This window comes from Camelus ferus, chromosome 29 (assembly GCF_009834535.1).
Source record: "Camelus ferus isolate YT-003-E chromosome 29, BCGSAC_Cfer_1.0, whole genome shotgun sequence".
In the NCBI taxonomy this organism is placed as follows: domain Eukaryota; kingdom Metazoa; phylum Chordata; class Mammalia; order Artiodactyla; family Camelidae; genus Camelus; species Camelus ferus.
In genome coordinates this window covers 25,277,207-25,298,230 of record NC_045724.1, presented here as the reverse complement: position 1 = coordinate 25,298,230, position 21,024 = coordinate 25,277,207, and the positions used below count along the sequence as shown (strand labels likewise).

The following is a 21,024-nucleotide window of genomic DNA, read 5'->3' as shown; positions in this document are numbered from 1 at the left end:
ATGCAGAAGAGGAACAAACGGATCATACGATAATTCTGTTTTTAATTTCTTGAGAAACTTCCATACTGTTTTCCAAAGGAGCTGCATCATTTTAAACTTCTAACAGCAATGCACAAAGATTTCAATTTCTTCACACCCTCTCCAACATTTGTTATTTCTTTTTTTTTAAGTAATAGCCATCCTTATGAGGGTAAAGTGACATCTTACTGTGGTTCTGATTTGCATTTCTATAATGATTAGTGATATTAAACATCTTTTCATGTGCTTATTGTGTCTAATTGCTGTGACGAGAACTTCCAATACTCTGTGGAATAGAAGTGGTGAGAGTGGGCATCCTTGTCTTATTCCTGACCTCAAAGAAAGAGCCTTCAGTCTTTCACCATTGAGTATGACATTAGCTGTAGGCTTTTCTTATCTGGCCTTTATATGTTGAGTTAATTTTCATCTATTTCTAGTTTGTTGAGTGGTTTCATCATGAAAATCTGCTGAATTTTTAAAATATTTTTTCTGCATCAATTGAGATGACCATGTAGTTATTTTTCCTCCATTCCGTTAATGTACTGTATTACCCTGATTAACTTTTATACGTTGAACCATTATTGCATTACAGGATCAAATTCCACTTAGTCACAGGTATGTAGTCTTTTAAATATATTGTTGAATTCAGCTTGCTGTTATTTGGAACAGGATTTTTGCATAAATAGTCATCAGGGAAATCGGTTTTCTTTTTTTTGGGGTATCTTTGTCTGATTGTGGTATGAAGGTGATGCTGGCCTCAGAATGAGTTTAGAAGTGTTCTCTTCTCTTCAATTTTTTGGAAGAGTTTGAGAATTGCTGTAGCATGTAGTTGGATCCTGTTTTTTATTCATGCAGCTAGTCACTGCTCCTTCCTGGTTCTCCTGTATACATGACTGCTTTTAAACACTTTAATTTCCCTAGGAGTCTCACCCTCTGCTTCTTCTCAGGGACTTAGCTGTTCTGTCATCTTCCTAAATCAATAATCGCTTGCTGCAGAAGCCTGAAGGTCTGCAGTCCCTTTGCAGTTTCTCTTGAGCACGACAGTTGCCTTCCTTGGCATCTGCTAGCCTGGAATCTGAGCTGTGCTTTTAGCCATCAGTGCTCCAGGTTAGGTGGCATGGAGAACAATCCCTTAGGCTGCCCATAGACAGGTTAAATTGTTGCAGATTTTGTCTGTCCTGCATTCTCTTGTTTGTGGAAGGGACATGGGGACCAGATGGCTGCACCCCCCAAATCAGGCTATATGGTGCTGAGAAGGGGGTGAGCCAAGGGTGAGTCAAAATGCCACAAAATCTCCTACCCTTTTCAACGTGGCTTTTTCTTGATTGTGCTTTCTCTTGGTTGCTGTAGCTCTTTGACTTGCAGAGTTCCAGTCTCTAGTGTTTATTTAATGTTCTTCGGGGAGCAAAGACCTGGTTGGCCATTTTGCTGACATCACTCATGTACAATTTTAATAAGAAAAAAAGAAAGAAGCAGGAAAGAATAACATTTCCTACTTAACCCTAAGACGTGAGCACAGAGGGCATTACTTGAGGGGAGACAACTGGCTGAGGGGAGTGAATGTCCTGGGACGCAGAAGCTCAAGTGTTTGGTAAACACCGTGAATGACCATGTAGGGGCACAGAAGTGGCTGCTGCCAGAAGCTAAATATGGTGAAAATTACTTCAGTGATACATTCATGGAGTCCTTTGTGAGTCTGGAGGATACAAACTGAATCAGGAGGACTGGCACAAGTGTGCACATTAATCAGACGTAACTGGAGCTCAGGGCTGGGTCCTGGTCCCACTTTATCCACAGCAGAGATTCTCAACATGTCGCCCCAAACCAGCAGCATCAGCAAATTCCTGTTCCCTTTCTCTGATTTGCTGTATCAGAAACTCTGAGAGAAGGTCTCAGCGCTTCGTGTTTTAACCTGGCCTCCCGGTAACTCTGAGGGACACTCAACTTTGACCTGATCAAATTTGCAGCAATGTTCCTAGGCTGCCCTCTCAAGTCCCAGTGCCCTGGGGTCACCAGAAACACAGCCTTCTGTAGCGGTGATACCTGTGCATTCCAGAATTTTAAAGCACTTTTAATAAAGCAGCCAATGGCCTGATGACCTGAGATATATACGGGTGTACATATACATGTATAGATAGCCTGTGGGCCCTTCCAAGCATTACCTCCTTTTATATGAAAAAGTTACAGCAAAAAATAATTCTTGTGTGTCCGAAGGACTGAGGATGTGCGCCCTCTAGGCTTGTGTGAAGATGACTTACTTGAGGCCTGCAGAGAGTTCCCCGGGCGCCTTGCTGACGATGACACTGCCCCTGGGTTCCTTCATGCCGCTCTCAGGTCCTTCAGCCGTATCCTTGGGATCAGATCCCGGGATCAGCTGTTCTGAGCTTGAGAGCAACCTACAGAAAGAGCCCGAGTCTGGAGCTGCTCCGCGCGTGGGTGGCCAGCTTTGCTGCCATGAGCTTTGTGACGCTCTTAGACAGATGGGGACTCTCCTGTGTGCACGGCCCGAGTCTGAGCTTAGCCGCTGCGGGGCTCTCGGAATATTTCCATCAATATGTAAAGCCATGAAGCAAACCCAGAGGCAACAAAGATACACAGCACATTGGGCAACCCAATAAGCAGAAACTTGAATTCACTGAGCAAATTATTTACCAGGATACACATTTCCAAAGAATCACTTGCTTTATAAAATGACTAATTATAGGGTTATTTGAAATAAAGAGCTTCCTTGCAATACTATGCAGCAATGAAGAGATTATCTCTGTGTGAATTAGATATGCATATAGCAATATACATGGATCTTAAAAACACGGCAGTGTATGGAAAAGGCAAGCAAAAATATTTTAACACAGTGTCACTTAGTAAACAAATGCCACTGACAGAACAAATGCAAGAATGAATGCCAGTGTCTCAGACCATCACACATACATCTACCATGGGACCCGGCAGTTCCGTTAATAGCAATTTATTCTAGAGAAGGGAAACACACACTCACACAAAATCTCGCATTTGAATATTTACAGGCGCTATATTCATAATCGAAAACATGGAGACAATCCAAATGTCCTTCAGAGGGTAAATGGATAAGCAAACGCGGCTCATCTGCACAGCGGAATACAGCTCAGCCGGAGAGAGAAATGAATGACTGACACGCAACTGCTTAGACGGGTCTCAGGGACATTGTGCAAAGTGAAGAAAACTGATCTCTAAACACTGTATGATTCCCTTTGTACAACATTCTTGAAATGTCAAAAGTCCGGTGATGGAGAACGGATCCGCGGCTGCCAGGGGTGGGGTTAGAGTCGGGTGTAACTGTGAGTGGGTAGCACAAGGGAGTTTACTGGGATAAGCTTAGCCTGATTGTGGTGAGATTTTAATGAGTCTACACGTGTGATAAAGTTTCATAGAACTATACACCAAAAGAGAAAAACAGCATGCTTGTAAAAACTGGTGGAAGCCAAACAAGGTGTGTAGCTTAGTTCATAGTATTGACGATGTCAATGTCAACATCCTTTTTTTTTTTTGCCTAATGTTCTTTTAAAAATTTTTTTATTGAAGTACCGTCAATTACAACGTGCCAGTTTCTGGTGCACAGCGCAATGTCCCAGTCTTGCACATACATGCATATGTTCATTTTCATATTTAATGTCAATATTCTGCTTGATAATTGCACTGTGATTATCTGAGATGTTATCACTGGGGGAACCTGGGAGGAGGTCTCATGGGAGCTCTTGGTACTGTTTGTACTAGTTTTTTCAGTTTCTACATGAGTCTATAATTATTTCTAAGTGAAAAGTCTTTTAAGAACAAATGCCAATTAAAAGAATGCATATTAAATACATTTTAATGGTTGCCTGTGTGAAGAAAGAAATGGGGACTAGAGGGGGAGAGAGAACAATATTCCAGGGTGTATTTAAGTACTTGATTTATAATTTTAGGAGGGTACATTTCAGTTCTCTGTTACTAGATTATAAACACCAGGAAGTCAAGAACTTTTTATTGGTCATTTCTGGATCTCTCAGTGACTAGCATGGCAACATATGTATGTTGGGTTCACTATGAACACTCATTCTATCATTAAACAAAGGAACTAGTGAACTTACCTATTTTATAGCCAAGCTCCATAAAGCAAACAAACCTAAATTTGTAAGTCTCTTTTGGTAGAAATGTTGATATTCTGTGAATACATACTTTAACCATTCTGCTTTATATTTAGCCCTGAAACATTTCAATGTGAGGTCGTTACGTCATGCCTCGATCACTTCCCCAAAAGTAGATGCGGCTGCCGCCAGTAAATTCAGGAATTCAGTGGGAAATAGCGATGGGGAACCCATGTGATCTTTCAACAAAAAGGAAATTATAGTTCCTGGAAATGTCAACATGGAGCTTTCCGGAACCCCAGCTGGACCCTTGAATGAGGATGCCCCATTAATCAAATCACATTTTTTTGCTTCACTAGTTTTTATACTTTCCTCATGTTTCTGTTCACCTTCAGAGGGCCTGTATGCAATTCAGTATTCCTTTATGATATTTTGTGGATCAAGCCCGTGCTTCTCAACTAGTCATTGCAGTCCTTAGGTGTGCAACGAAGGCTGCTCAGCAACGCCCCAGGCTGTGTGTTCTTACTCTTCGTTGCCAGTTCACACTGGGGCAGTGTGAAAACATCCAGGAAGAACGTATCACATTAAATGTTAACATGGAGAAAAGACAGAAGCTAGTGAAAGGGAGAGAGGGAAGAAGGGAGGGGATGAGAGAGAGGGAATTTATATGTGGTGGGAGGGGTGACGACAAAATAAACGATTTAAAAAAAATAGGTAGACATGAAAGGGGAGGCCCTGAAATGCTCCTACAATCTGAAAACATTAAGATACCTTGAAGGATGCTTTTCTCAAAGAAGCCCCTTTGCTAGCGGTTCTCATCTCTGAGCGCTGTGGTCCTCCTGGGAACAGGGTAAGTAGTTTTCTTACTCGTGATGGGAAAGGCGGGGTATTTTCCTCGCTGTGTTATAGGAAAGTCAACCATGTGACATTTGATTATCCTGCTGCCATATTCCATGGGAAGTGTCTCCCTTTTCTATAAACAGCATGTCTCCCGTACCATCTCTTGCCTGAGCCCGCTGGAAACAAAAACTGATTACAGAAATAGGCTGGTTTGGCATGCCCTGTATGACAAACTTAACTGAGCAATAAGTTAAAAATGTAAGAATTTTGTTAGGCGTCATGAAAATAGAAAGTCGTGTGAATTTGAGAGAGATCTGCTCCCAAAATTTTTTAAAAAAAGGATCTGTTTTTAAAAATGCTAATTGCTCTCCCAAATTTTGGGTTTAAATTTGCACCTTTAATTTGGGCAACTTGCACTTACCTAGTCCCTCCTCCCACACAATTCATGAGGAGAAAAATAAAGTTCTAGATTCACTGAGAGCGAACATCTGAGCCTGAGACAAGAGCTAGTGTGCATGTGGCTTGTCTGCGGAGGTGGCTCCAGGGTTTAGGAGCGGGAGACCAAAAGAAGGGACCACCAGCCCGGGGTGTACTGTTGAGCCGGTCACCACCGGGGGCAAAGGGCTGGACACACCTGGGCAAGGGAAGAGGGGAGTTCTGACCAAAGAGTCCTCTGATCCTCCCTGGTCAAGGGTGGCCCCAAGAACGAGAAGTCCTGGGGCACAGATTAGGAGAAAAGACTTCAGCTGCAGCACCGTTTCACCCCGTTACCGCTGCGTGAAGCCAGTGAGCTCGGCAACAGCTGAAGCTGGACAGGAGCCCGGGAGGCAGGGCACAGGCAGCGGGGGTTTCGAGAGATCACTTGTCAACATTTTCAAACACTTCCATGCTTACGTGTGACAAAATTAGTTAAGGAATAAATTAGTATCTCATGCAGCCATTGACAAGCAGATTGCTCCATGTTAAGAACCAGAATGGGAACCTCAGCCTGGCCTTCAAGAAACTCACACCTCACAGGCTGCTCTGAACCATACAGTGTACCAGGTTCTATCCGTGTTAAAGGAACACATTAGTTCTGACCCAAATCATATTTTAATCTTTTACTGAAGTATAGTTGATCTATAATATTAACATTAGCTTCAGGTAAACAGCTTAGTGATTCAGCATTTTTGCAGATTACACTCTACTAAAAGTTATTAGCAGATAATGGCTCCAATTCCCTGTGCTGTACAGTGTATCCTTGTTGCCTGACTGTTTTATACATAGTGGTCTGTGTCTGTTAATCCATACCCCTAATTTGTCTCTGCCCTCTTCCCTCTCCCCTTTGGAAACCACTAGTTTGTTTTCTAAGTCTGTGAGTCTGTTTCTGTTTTGCAAATATATTCATTTTTGTTATTTTTTTAGATGCCACATATAAGTGATGTCACACAATGTTTGTCTTTCTCTGTCTGACTCAGTTTCACTAAGCATAATATTCTCTAGGTCCATCCACATTGCTGCAAATGGCAAACATGTGTTTCTTTTTTATGGCTGAGTAATATTCCCCAAATAACATTTTGATGATTCAAGCAAGTGGTGACTCAAGCATAGGGAGCTGACATATTTTCCTGGACTGGGAGCCTGGCGGGGTTTGATAAACAGGGATGCTGAAGTGGGTGTGACTGTGTGAAGATGGCATGGACTTTGGAGGCCAACAGAAAGGGCCTCTATGATCAGCTCAACTGCGTACTAGCTGCACGACCATCCTAAATGCCCTCTGATGTAAGGATTCCCCATGGGCCCAAGGGAGTCGATAACACCACCGTCATCAAGCATCCGAGGAGACTGAGAAAACATATAGAAAGCTTTCTACCCAGTGCTTCTGTGTTTTAGGCGGGAAGTTCTTGTTAATTCCTTTGTCTGACCTTTCCAGAAGGCTGAAGGCTGAAGGCTGAAAGCAAACCGTGAAACTGCTCAGACATCCTCTTATCCCCTACCTCCCTTGGAGTTCCCTGCACACCCTTCAGCTACCATTCAAAACCAAATTGGAAGCTCAAGTCAGGGGCCATGACACCCTTTTTTTTTTAATGTCAGCAAGTGTAACTTAATTCTGGGCTATGATAAAACAACAGAGGGCTGTAGGCAGTCTTGTTACTTACGCAGTGTGCTGAAGATTACGTGATAGGCAGTAAATTAGGAAGAGCTACCCTCTAAGTTTCAATTAAATCTTACATTGGTTTTAATATTTAGTACATCATCATGAATCACATTTCCGTAAACCACAATGGAAGTTCACACAAAGCCTATGAGAACGTGCTGGATTCTTCTAGTATTATTTTTCCTCAACTAAAGCCATCCTCTAAATAATGTGAGAAACCAGTTGGCTTTTCCTCTGTGATATAAAACACAAAATCAAGTCTCATTGACCACTGATGTTGCTGAATTGAGTCCAAAGCACAACGTACAACGTTAGTTCATAAATTACTGGAACAGCTCCAATTAGATCCTGAAAGAATGAGAGTGCGTTCCCATTCTCTCTTGATTTATTTTCTGATTTTAAAGAAAATTAGCTGGGAGGCACTAGTTGATAATAAAATATGATATGGCACAGGAGGAAGAGCCGTGCAGCAGAACGCTCAGAGGTGGGAACGGCAAGGAAAGGTTTTAAATCATTTACAGTCAGTTGCGTGTATAACTCGCGGTTGCCAGCCAGGGGAAATGCATTTTCAGCTGAGCCTGTGGGATGTACGGTGAGCGTGTGGTGGTGGTGTTGGTTCGTGACACACTCAACGTGTGTGTGTATGTGTGTGATATATACATATTTGAACCTCATAATTCAGCTTTGTTTAGATTAATGAATCTACGTTTAGACTGATGATTTGTATAGAGACAAAGAGAGAGAAAATATGTACCACCGAATATCCACCTTAAGGGACTTGTAATCTACTGAGAGTCAAGGTCAAACAGCACATTGAGCAACTGGAGCAAATACCTGCCTGATGGCAGAGGTCACCATGTGGTCCCCAGGGGCTCAAAGGCAAGCTCAGAACGCTTCTCAGCATGGTCATCTCCACTGCATCAGAGTTGGCGTGCAAAACAAAACCTACTTTTCGTTCGTGAATTAGGAATCACTGGGCATAAGACTGGGTGCTGCATGAGTTCAACAGCATCTCAGGGGATACGAATCACTGGGGCAGAAACGGAGGTAAGGAGAAGCTTGAGCCAAGCGTGGAGGAACGGCACTTGGATCTGGTTGGACACTTGGTGCAGGGAGGGCAAGTGTGAGCAGACACCGAGGGAAGAAGGAAAGGGGGCACGCAGGACCGGGCGAGCTGTCTGCATGGGTCCTGCGTGCATCGCCAGGCAATGAGATAACCTGTGACGTCGAGCCTGGCAAGAGGAAGTCTGGAGAGCTCGGCAGAGGAACCAAGGCACAACAGGAAAGTTGGGAGCCATGTGGGGGCTACTGAGCATGGCCCTGATGCAAAGCAAGTGGTATTTGTGGAGGATTTTGTCCAGAGGAAGAAAGTGCATCATTCTGGCTGTTACTGTGAACCTGTAATGTAGCTAAAAGGAGGGTTTGAGCATAAGTGGGTTGTTTGAAGGCAATCCCAGGAAGCACTGATGGGCGGTGAGGGACGTGGAACAGGGACGGGAAGGCAGTCAGAAGGGGGTGTGTCAATGAGCAGGTGACACTGTGGGCCGCCGGGACTCGGGGCCACAGGGACTCTCCCAGGCAGTGGAGAACACACTTCAGAATTACATCACCAGAGGCAGCTGGGGTGTTTATCCAACCATCCCCATTGTCACTGGCAGAGGACTGACCAGGGCGTTCACTCCTCAGCCCTTCCAAGCTGCCCTGCACAGGGGCTGGGGGACAGCCCTCACCACGCAGCAGGGCACGGGTGACAAGGGGCCACGGGCAGGGGTTTCACTGTCCATGGAGGGGCCCTAGACTCTCTGCATTTCCGAGTCCTCCCCATCCAGTTACGGGGCTGCCCCGCCGTTTCTGGCTACTCTGCAAGGAAGAACTTTCTGGAGACACCTGTGTCGTTTTCACCAGCACATCCGCTGAGGAAAGGTGACCGAAATGGCTTCGAGGTTTATACGTCGTGGAAACCTTCTCATCACATTAATCTCCAGCCCATGGCGCTCAGCGTTCTCCTGGGGGTGTGAAAGGACCCCGGTGCCCATCTTCGGCAGCCCTATTTCCCGCCTCGTCTGGGCCTCGGGAAGGGAGGGCTCCTGAGCGGTCACGCTCCCTGAGAGAAGCGGCAGGCCAGCCCTCGGTGTCACCGATGCGCCTGGGCGTGGTCGTCTTCTGCAGTAAAGCCCTCTCGGTGGACCTCAAATCAAGCCCGGTCAGAGGCACACCGAGCTCAGCGAGGAGGCACCCTTTCAGGGTAGGTAAGGGGCGGGGGGGCTCCCCCTGGGGTTTTAAATACTAAAATGCCTCCCGAATCCGCGCTGGAATTCAAGGCTTCCCTCCAGCGGCCAAGCCAAGGCCTCCACTTGGATATTTAAAAGCTGCTCACAGAGAACACGTCTGTGTCATCATCGTCTGCTCAGCGCAGGTTCCTCGTCCGTAGACGCGGCTCCACCTCTGCAGCAGCTCAGGGCAAGGCTCTCGGAATCAGCGCTGCTTCGTCTTTCTCTCACACCCATGTGTGACCTGGCAGGAAATGCCCCCGGCCTTGACTTCCGAGCAGCAGACACCTGCCCGGTTCTCCACCGCTGCCCGCAGGTGCACACGGCCGTCACTTGCCGGATTATGGCAGCAGCCGCGCTGGGGCCGCGCCCCGTCATTCAGCGCCCAGCACAGCCCCCAGCGGCTCCTCGGGAAACGGCGCAGGTCACACTCCTCGCCTGCTCAGACCCTCAGTAACTTCCTCCCTCGTGCACACAGCCGCGCGCAGAGCCCTCCCATCTCCTCTCCTCCCCACCCCCACCCCCCGCCCGCTGGTACCCACCGGCCTCAGTGCTCCGGGACGGACTCCGGACACCCCCCCGCAGCTCGTCCCGCCTGCGCCGCTCCTCCTGCAGTTTTACGTGAAGGAGGCTCACTGCATCCCCCTCTTCGGATGCTGACCCAGACTTCATCTCTCCAGAGAACGTCCCTGGCTGTATAACTAAATTGACAGACACCCCCTGACAGTCCTTATGCCCTCTCCTGGCTTATTTCCCCTTGGCATTTAGCGTGAGCTTTTGTATTGTATCCTCTGCTTGTTTACCTCGCTTATTGTCTGTGTCCCCCACTGGAATTATGTACACATTTCATTCCCTGCTCTCTTCCCAGAGTCAAAGAGGAGTCCTGTCTCAAGTAAGTGCTCAATAAATACTTCTGAGTGAATGGATGAGGAAATGAGCGCGTTGGTTTAGATCAAGGGGACTTTCCCTTTGGAAACACTGAACTTTTTGTCTGTGGGCACAGTTCCCAGGGAACGTCTCTATAGTTACCAGCTTGGTAAGTGGTCTCCCCATTTGGGACTCCACATGCTCTTAGACTGCTTAGATGGGGGACCAGCCCCCTGCCCATTTAGCACATTGTTTTTTCACATCCCACTCGCTGAATTTTTGCAGTTGATTGTGGCATGACAATTTTTTCTGGGTTATTCTAAACAGTTGAGAACAGATTGCTGAGCATATAGGATAAGGGGATAATTACGTCTATGATGGTGGAGAAGGGTCTCCCCCTTTCCTGCCTCATCTCCGTGAGCTGCTCTGGAGGGTTATTACACGGAGCCTCCCCCCGCCCCCAGGAGGGGACATTCCAGTCCTGGAAGGAGCACTGGCTGTCAGCACGGGGTGACAGTCAGCACGCCTTCCTCCCGCTGCACTGATGCCACGGCCAACACTCCGGCCCGCTCAGCTCTCTGCTCCCAGAAAGCCCGTGTTCACAGTGAACCTGTGATACACTCTAGACTGACCTAGCCCGGGTGAGCGTGAGCAGGTGAACACTGAGCGCTCTCCTCTCAGAATCGCGCTGCACGGGGCACAGTCGAAGGCCTCCGTGGACGATGAGGCCGCCTGGCTAAGGGAGGGGGGTCTGCGGCTCAGGGTGACGGTCTCCTCCGCACAGACCCAGCGCGTGCAGCCCCACAGTCCTGCTGTCCCCCGTCTTCCCACCCCGCTATGTTTTATGTTGTCCCATTCTGCCAAGATTCCGGACAGACACGATTTAAATCTCTTCTTCCCTTGCAATGGATGAATAAATGAATATACAGTAAAATTATAATGACACTACGGACAGTAATAAAGCTTCTCTTAAAGAGAAGGTAAAATGTTTGCGTTTGGACCTGAACAGCTCTAAGCACCCACAGGTTCTGGTCCCTGCAGTGTATGTCTGCTCAGGGACCCTTCAGACAGGACCGGGTACCGCCCAGGAACACAGCCTACCCGGGGTATAACCAGGTGTTTGCCGCCTTCCCCCCACCTTCTCACCTCCCTCCCCGCTTGGTCACCCCTGGATGTGACTGGTCAGATGCCCCAGGCCTGTGGATTTTTTCAGCTAACTTTTAAAACTATAAATGTCCATAAGTCTGCTCAAGTGAAGGATTAAAAGTCTGCAAGGCAATATGTTGTCTTTTAAAAGGAATAAAACATTACACACACATACACATACACACACACAAAGTTTCCTCATTTGTCATAAAATCAACCGGTTTGACAAGGCTGATGATAAAGTTTCTCGTTCTATTAGAATCACTATTTCCTGAATCATAAGAACAAATGTTCTCTTAATCTGTTTTTTTTTTAAACATAGTTAATAATCTCTACCAGAGCCATTCCATCTTTTGAAGGCTTGAGTTTAAGTTCCACCACGCCAGCATTTTGTCAAATAGCAGCCACTCGTCTCTTTGCTCCAAGCCACCTTCTCCATTGTAACACATATTTTACTATTAAAACGTTAGTGTCCTGGGACTCTCAAGAAAAGAATAATCTGGGGGCCCGGCCGCGGTGAGGTGTAGGAGCGAACAAAGAGTCTTCCTTCCAAGCCCGATACCTTTCTCATCCGTTTCAGCTGAACTTTCCAAGTAGCCCCAGAGGCCCTGGATACGCGGTCCATTACAAGGAAAATTATTTGGTGGAGAAAGAAATCCTACAATTTCCTGCTCTAGGTTGGAGGAAATACATAAGGCCCTGTTTATGTAACAAGTGTCTTTATGAGACGTACGCATGAAAACTAAAAAATAACCATATCCCATAGGTAAATTTTATTTTCAGAGATGAATAAAAATAAAATCGATAAGAGAGCCTTTTTATTAACTACAGGACGCCAACTGAGTGTGCCTCTCCGTTGTGTAAGCCCACGTACGCAAGAGGGCTCTATACCGTGATATGAAGCTCTTAATATCTTAATAGCACTGGAGGCCCATTCTCCTCTGAGGACCCAAATTAATTCTAATTATCCGAGCAGGAGAGAGAGGTGAGGGAAGCACAGCTCATGGGTCAGATACACGCAGAGAAAGCTGAAGCCTCATTAGTTTGAGAGGCAGGGTTGCGCTTGGGGAGAAAAATAAAAGTATGATGAATGAGCAAAAGGTGTGGAGATTCTTGTCCCATTCGAGGATTTCCAGGGAGACCCCGAGTATGTTCACCACCTCTCTTTCCTTGTCGCGAACACCTGTGACCAGCACAGGAGACACGCGCTGCGCCCGCGTGCCCTGGAGCACTCAGGGGCATGGCGGTGAGCGGGGTCACCCACACCCAGGGCGCGGTGACCGCCTGAGCGTGGGGCCGTGCGAGGGGCCGGCCCTGCAGCGCAGTGACAGCTCTCTCCGGGCCCCTCGGGTGAGGGTGGCTCAGGCTGGCCTCATACCTGTGACCCCTGATGCTTGTGTCAACCGTAAAGTTACCCAACGCATTCTTCCCCTACTAAGGCACGTCTTCCCCCGTGAGATAATTAATGGGAAATAGAATCTAACTTTAAAACAATAGCCACGAGGAAAAGTTTCCACTGTTGAAATACAGGCCAGAATATTAGTCGTTTTTACTATCACTGGCATAAATGGAGACAACAGAAATGTGATGTTTCGGTGTTAAAATAAGGTTCTGTGGTCTTGGTCATTGTTCAACCTATTCTATACAGAACATTTAAGGTGACAAAGCACACAATTCTGTTCCTTATCAGCACCTGCTGTTGAGGAGATTAGATACATAGACACATAGACACATAGACAGACAGACAGACAGCCGTGTGTACTGTGATATGTATATCCCGTGAGTGTACACACACATACAACAGTGTGACGCTTTGCTTGTAGCCCGCCAACAGAAGAAAATAGCAGTTGCTGAAGTCACTGTTTATTAATGTGTTTCTTTAAAGTTCTGTGCAGATTTTACTCTGCATTTTTCAGCTAGTAAAAACAAAGCTGTTAACAGCTAAACTGTTTAATGTGCTGTAAGACAGAGAAATTTCAGCGTTAGAATATACATGCACAGCATCCTCACAGCTACTAATGATTTCTGATTCAGCTACTGATGTACCAGTAGTTCACATCTGATCGAACAACAAGGACTGAAGCACTGTTGTGAGTGTGGCCCTCTGCAACAGGAGCTACACACACCTTGCTTCCCCGCAGGTGATGTGAAGATGATCTCAGTCTCATTAAATTGTGGATCACACACACACCAGCTATACAATGCTTGACATGCTGAACATTTAGGCTTTTCCTCCCAAGCTTACTACTTTTGCTGTGTTACGTGCAGGTCTGAAGTTGGTAATGTGAGAGGCTGTGACCTGAGTCCAGGTTGCTCGTTGCACCCGGAAAATATTGATGAAAAGAGGCTGAGAATTTGAATGCAATTTAAATCTTCAGGAAAATCACTGGACTAGACTTTCTGTGGAGGGCGTGGAGCTACGTGCGGGCGTCTGCACACGAGGCATGACAGGGAGTCATGTAGGTGTGTTTGTGTCCGCCTCTTCAGCAATGCTGAGGATGTTACAAAATTGAGATATTGTTGGATCAAGATCAAGACTATGTTGGTAAAGTTGGTGCAGAATTCCTGGTGACCTTTTGTGATTTAAGAAGAACTCTATCTTCCATTAGCATTGCTCCACAAGACAGTAAATAATAAGAATGACCCTGTCAGAAAATGAATCAGTCATTCAGTAAAGATGGCAAATGTCTTCTGAATGCGTTCAGCTCAGAGGAGGAGGCGGACACACTGACACTGCAGAGCGGGCTTCGTCGGAACATCTCCCACAGCACGGAGGGGAGCTGTGTGTTTAAGCCTCTGCCCTCTTGTGCTCACTGCGGACTTCATCTTCAACAGCAAAGACTTGAAACTTTTGGCCTTCTTAAGTGATACCCTTTGGTAATGGCTAAAATTTTAGCTGTAAATATGGCCTTCTATGAATCCTCCCTGCCATCTATGAGTATCTTTTCATTACCATGAACTCCCGTGCTCCCCTGTGCCTTTTCAGCAATGTTTGCACGGACCCAGTTTGGAGGACTCGTCACTGCATGAGTGAGCCCATCGTGACTCAAGGAGCAAGAAAGCAGAGCGCTAATTAGATACAGGGCCGTGTCACTTTACTTTCTTTGCAGTATCCATACCTTCTTGTCTTTTCTCTTCATGGGATAATTTGGCTTCTTTTTTGTGTTATGAAAGAAGAAACACAGGTTTGTCAGAATGAAATGTGATGGCCTTTCAGAGACAGCATTTTTCACACCCAGCAGGAAATGGCACTGGCTTGCAGGATTGCCCAGTTCATTCTTACTTGCAAAATTAACATATGGTACTTAATATTCTCACATTGGTGATGATTACCAGGAGATTTTCTTCAAGCAGCGGAGTAATCTCATTGTTTTATTTTGTTTTCTCTTTGGAAAGACTAACAAAAATAGATGAATGGCTGAGTGCGTGGATGAAGGGATAGACAGATGATAGGTAAGGTCCGTAGACTTTGAGTTCTCTGAAATAAGGTGCCCCTCACATATGCTTGAGTCTTGAGATGACTGGAGTCCCAGGCAGCTGAAAAGGAAATCCCAAGTTGAGGGTAACATTGTTACTCCCCACTTTACTCCTGAAAAAATTAAAACAACTCGTTGCTAATAATTTCTAACGTTGAATGACTACTTGCCTGGTAATTTATGTACATCATTTAATCTTATTTTTAATTATTTCATCATCTTTTCTTTTACAGAACGTTAAAGCTAGGGCTCAGAAAATAAACGTAAAATAGAATCCCTTGAGTCAAACTGGAATTCTGTTCTGTCTCCAGAACTAAAATTCTTAACCTCTACACCTAGACATCTATTGTCTCTTAGCTAAAAACAAACAAACAAAAACATGTAGAAGACAGAAGAAATACAGTGAATTCTGTCTGTGAGTATGTTTCTGCATATGGTAAATCGCAGGATAGTTAGAACTGGACAGGGTGATGAGACCACGTGACTCGGCAGCAGAACGTCTGGGGTCTGGGTCCAGCTGCCACTTTTCAGCTGTGTGAACTCGGACCCCTGATCCCTAAATCCCCTCCTAGCTACAGCGCTCCATTGCTCCAAGCTGTGCTATCACAGGACCAGGTGTGTGGTGGAACATGTCGGTGGTGTGGTTACTGCGGTCCATGTAAGGAGTTAAATGTGAGACTCAAGTCCTTAAACATGAACGTGTTACAGTTGAAAATGACCTTCAGGCAAATCACAGAGCAATAAATAAGTGACCAATAGGCATTTACAAATCTAAAACCTCAGTAGTAATAAGAGAGTCACTGATTGAAACATTATTTTTCACCCATAAAATTAACAAGATTTTTCTTTCAATGATAATACACAAAGATTTAAGAAAACAAACACACTCCTACACTGTCCATTGGTACAGTCTTTCTAGAGAATAATTTTATGATATATACCAAAAGCTTTAAAATATTAAAGCCATCTCAGCAGTTAAAGTTTAGCTATAGGAAGTTCATCACACTTTGCTTATGAGTTTCAAAAATAATAAATCCATAATCTGCAGTCCCACTCAGAGAATCACCACATTATTTTGTTGTTAATCTTTATTCTGTACACACACACACACACACACACACACACAATAGTTTAAGTTATTAATTGGGAACTTCACATATGCTGTTTTAACCTGCTTTTTGCCGTGAATGATTGCTAATAATGATTAAAATTGAACCTGATCAAAATTCTAACACTAACTACCCAATTGAAGAAGACACGAAGGGCTGATACGTTAACCACTCCATGCAAGTACAACCATCAAAAGCAAGACAATGCAAAATTCGCAGGAAATAGGAAAGAAATGGGAGGGGCCTCCATGCTGCGACAGAGACTAAGACACATATCAAATAACCATCATGTATAGACCTTGTTTGGACTGTATTTCAAACAAACTGTAAAAAAAATTTATGATAATCAGGAAAATATGAGTACTGAATATTTGATAATAAGAAATCACACTTAATTGTAAGTGTAATAAGGGTATTTCATTTATGTCTGTAAATTGTTTTTAATAAAATAAAAAATAAATTGTTTTAACAATTACATTTATGTCTGTAATTGTTACAGGTGAAAAATAATGCCGGGGTTTTTCTTCAAAATAACCTGGTGGCAGGGAGTAGGTGGAGGTGTAAATGAAAAAATATTTTCAATATATTGATAATTACTTAATCCAGGTGAAGGGTATTATGGATTCAATATGCTATTTTTCCTTCTTTGGTATAGGTTGAAGTTTTCAATAATGAAAGTTTTTAAAAAGCCATCAGGAGGGTTTATAAGTCCAGAATGTCAGACTTGCGTCCCGCCCTGGGGACCCCCGTCTCCTGAGCAGCGCTGAGCACACAGAGGACCTGACAAGAAAGGTGTATGTAGATTGTCAACGTAGCAAGTCCCTCCCACACTTGAGTCTCACCTCGGTCTTCATCTTGCAGTGCAATGGAACGCCTTTAAGGAGGACCACAGTCGCAGTGACTTCTCAAAGTGAACATTTAAGAATAAGGGCTGACTTTGAGCCTCAAGTTATAAGCCACTAAGGCAGTCGTGTCTTGCGTGTGCTTGCGTGTACATGGTGGCTGGCAGGAAAGAAAACAGCCCAGTGTTTGAGGGATCCATTATCACTCATGTGTTTCCCGTTCTCCATGTCTTCTTCCTAGATATTTCCACACCATATACTTAGGCATCCGAAGCCGGCAGAGCGGGGAGAACGACCGATGGAGATTCTACTGGAAGATGGTCTACGAGTACGCGGACGTGAGCATGCTCCACCTGCTCGCCACCTTCCTGGAGAGCGCCCCGCAGCTGGTCCTGCAGCTCTGCATCATCGTGCAGACGCACAGCCTGCAGGCCCTGCAAGGTAAGGGCCTGCGGTCCGCTTCGTGCGTCTGGGGAACCGGGGCTGGCTGCTGTTGTCACAACCCAAGGACCACACGGTACCCCCTGTTGACGCAGGCCACGCGGCTCCCTGTTAATGCCCGCTGCTCGACGCCTGGGCTTGTGAACAATGCCTGTTTTCTCCTTGGTCACCACTCACCGTGGGTAATTTATAGAAAGACAACTCTTTTTTGCCTTCAAGCTGTCCTCTGAGCAGGAAAAAAAAATTCTTATGATTCTACACTTGGTCAATATGAGAATAGTCAAGTGAAGCTTTCCTGCTTGTCTGATAATTTACAAAAATTTGAAAAAAAAAAAGAGCTATAACCCTCTCTCTCTTTAATAAATATTACATATATTTTATATATAAATGTATACATATATTTGAATATTAGGGTAATCTCTACCATTTCCTTTTGACATTAAAAACAGTGAGATTAAAAGGAAATGATAGATTACCTTAATATTTTTAAAAAGAAGGTCATAGGGAAGAAATGTTGTCATTACTTAATAATATGCTGCTTATGTAGTACTAAGTTTTATAAAACGAATGTTACTGTCAGATGACTATTTCTGCATTTTGCCGTCTTGTTTGGTCAGCTCATCAGTAAGACTATTCCATCAGTAACAGAGCACCGTGGTGCCTCCTTAGGGTCTGCTGCTCAGATCTTTTCTTGAAGCAGGAAGATTAGACAGACCAGTGGGTAGACAGGTGAATGAATGGGTGGAGGATGATGGCTGCGTAGCCATTTCCTAAAGAGTTTCCTGGTAATTTGTCAACCCTGCGACTAAACAGATGTTGTTAAACAGTTAACGTTCTGAACTGTGCTTGTTTCATTTCAACCTCAGCGGAGCCCGGCTGTGGCTTCCTCTGCGTGCAGGGCCACCCTCTAACCTGAGACACAGGTCTGGCTGGTCTGAGGAATGTCCGCAGTGTCGGTGTGACTTTTATAGCAAGGAGCACATTAGCCTAGGCTGAGTTCTTTACTAACAGGAGGGAAGCGGGAGGGAAAAGAAAGGTGGAGAGTGTGCTGGTAGCCTGCGACCCATTTATTTATGAATTTTTGGCCCCAACCCTGGCTCCACACTAGAATAGCTTCAGTCCAAGAAGTGTGAGAAAAGGGTCAAAGAGCTCCGTGGGGTGTGAGTCTCACATGCTAGGATGCAAATTGGAAGGAAGAGAAAATGGGTGTTGGCACGGAAACAGAGGAGAAAAGCTTGGCGATGAGGCATGTAAATTGCCTGCAGACGAGCATGTTTGGGGGTAGAAGGCTGTGAGCTGCACCCGGGGCTCTGGCTTTATCTCGCGTTCCTGCTCTGAGACCTGGCGCAAGTCACTTAACCTCTCTGGGTCCCGGTGTCTCAAATGTAAAGGTCACAAGCTAAACCAGATGACCTCCGGACTCCTGGACAGCACTGTTCTGCCTCGGCGTCCGGGAGTGCCCCAGAGGCTCACAGGGCCAGGCGTGTGCGCGAGGGGTGGTCTGTGCACGAGGATACGAATTCAAAGGCAACATCAAACTGAATCTGTCCGATTGCTCGGCTCCGGAGCAACTTGGCCGCGCCTTGGTATTTTTAGCCAAGTGAGAGCTCTCGAGAAGGGAAGACCCCAAGCACAAGCGGGGAGTGCTGCGCGTCACCTTCCCGGGACCCAGGATTACAGAGGGTTTCTACTAGTTTCTTAAAAGAGTTAGAAAATCACAGTTTTTCCCCTGAAGACAATGAAGAAGGAAGGAAGAAAGGGAAGGGAGGTTCGAAGAAAATGAGATCACCTTTTCAGTTTGAGAGTTTGATTTAAAGTTTTCTGGAGGAAAAAACATGGAGACAAGACAATTCTTTGTCCTTATCAGATTAAGAATCAAGGTTTGTGTTTCTTAGAGGTGTGGCCCTTCCCTGACACCTGGTGTCCCCAGCTTACTTGCTCAGCTCACTTTTGCATCAGATTTGCTACACACTGTGGGAGGAGGACCTTATCCTCAGCCAAGGAAAGCCTTGCTGTGAAAATCAGAAGGCTGTAGGGAAGACGTGTCCCACATCGCTCCCGAGGAGGGCAAAAGACAGTTTGATCCAAAGATCACCAGGACCGATGCAAGTCGCTGAGCACGCAGTGGGGAAGAAGGCCACTGGGTCCATCCAGCTGTTGCCATTTTTTAAGCAAGAAGGTGAGCAGGAAGTTGTGTTAAAAGCCTGAAAAGTAGAAATACCTGACAGCAAACAACCACCACCACAAAACCTCCAGCAAATGAAGATCAGCTCAGGCAAATCCTTTTTTTTTTCCCCTTTGCATTCTGAAGAAAAATCTATCTTCAGAGAGAACTTATAAATCCAAACCTCTGTTGATTTGCAACCCGCTTGCAAATGAACCAACTTATAAATTAAGTTGATGTGAATGATAAGAACAGAGCCTTTCCCCTCCAGGAAAAGAAAAAGAAATATGCTCGAATCTAGTCCAACATTTATTTTCACACATCTTTACGGTAAAAGCTGCTTAGGATTTATATGTAAAAGCACAACTTCCTATAATGAATGCAAATGATTAATGGTGTGAAAGCCATGAGGTATTTGCAAATGACTCTGAATTAAAATCTCCAAAAGGTTTTTATTTAGCAGGTAGAGAGTGGTCCTAAGTCTGCAAGTTATTGCCATTTATGTCTGTCTAAACTTATTAATTTTAGGGTAGAAGATTGCTTTTTGAAACCCAATTTCAATTATCTACTCCTTTCTGATGAACACTCTCTTAAAACCAATTTTTAAAAAAATCAAACAAGAAATACGGCATTTTAAACTGATGCTTACAAGCTGTATTCTCCTTATGGAAGCTGGTGTAGCCTTAAAGCTGTCAGCTGTGAAAAGCCTTTCTCAGAGCTCCCTACTCACTGAATAATGCAGCCAGAGGTGCCTCTTTGTGCTGGAGGCTGAGGGCTCAGTGAGAACTGTTTCGGTGAAGCGTAATTGTTTCTCAGTTTGTCCCGTGCCGGTAAGGGCAGTTTGGCTCCTGCTCTGAGGGCAGAGTAGAAACTGAAGATGAATATTCAGTTCTTGTCACTCCGCCTTGTCACCTTTGGCACAGCTGCTGTTCTTCATGGGACCTGGAATTTCCCTGGGAACAGCTGTGTCTGGAGTGTAAGGAATAGTCAGGAGGTGCGACTGTGCGCAGGCAGCTGAGGCGGCAGGGGGTACGGAAGACAGCTTGGTGCGGCGCCCTGCGCCTCGAGTTTCCAGTCCACACCTTGTTATGGTTTGCATTCCGACCCCATATCCCCACTGGGGTTGGGGTGGGGGTGGGGGGCCGGGGAGAAGAAGAAGGCAGGCAGCCAAGAAGGATGGTGGGTTGGAGGGAGAGACGGCGGAAGGCGGACTCTGTGCAGGAAGCAGAGATGGGAACCGGGCTCCCGTTGGCCTCCGGGTGGAGGGTGCAGCTCCGGGTGTTAAAGTGTAAGGTGTGGTCCAAGGCCTGAGGGTCCTATTTTCAAACAACATCTCAAACGCATCCGGGACCGCTGAGTCTACGCACATGGTGCAAGCAAAAGTAGAGGGCTAACTGCCGTCTACAGACCGAAGTCCCCCGCCTGGCCTTTGGGACGACCCGGAGAGCCTGCGGAAAGGCAGGCTGAGCCGGACGGCCTCTGAAGCCACTTTTAGCTTTCCGAGTGCTGCCTTCTGAGCCCTTGGCTTTGGATGTGCAGACCCCGCCTCCCGCAGCCGGCAGGAGAGAGAGTGGCTCGTGCAGGCACAGCTGTCCACGCTCCCCCCCACCTCCC

At 45.7% G+C, this 21,024-nt stretch overlaps 1 protein-coding gene across 1 annotated transcript in view; it reads left to right on the top strand.

Annotated features, from left to right (window-relative positions):
• The window catches only part of XKR4 (XK related 4), a 285,138-nt gene that overhangs the window by 168,892 nt on the left and 95,222 nt on the right, over window positions 1–21,024 (top strand). The window contains exon 2 of the mRNA XM_006191064.3: window positions 17,047–17,246. Coding sequence (XP_006191126.2) covers window positions 17,047–17,246 — 200 coding nt within the window. The remainder of the gene's footprint in view (window positions 1–17,046; window positions 17,247–21,024) is intronic.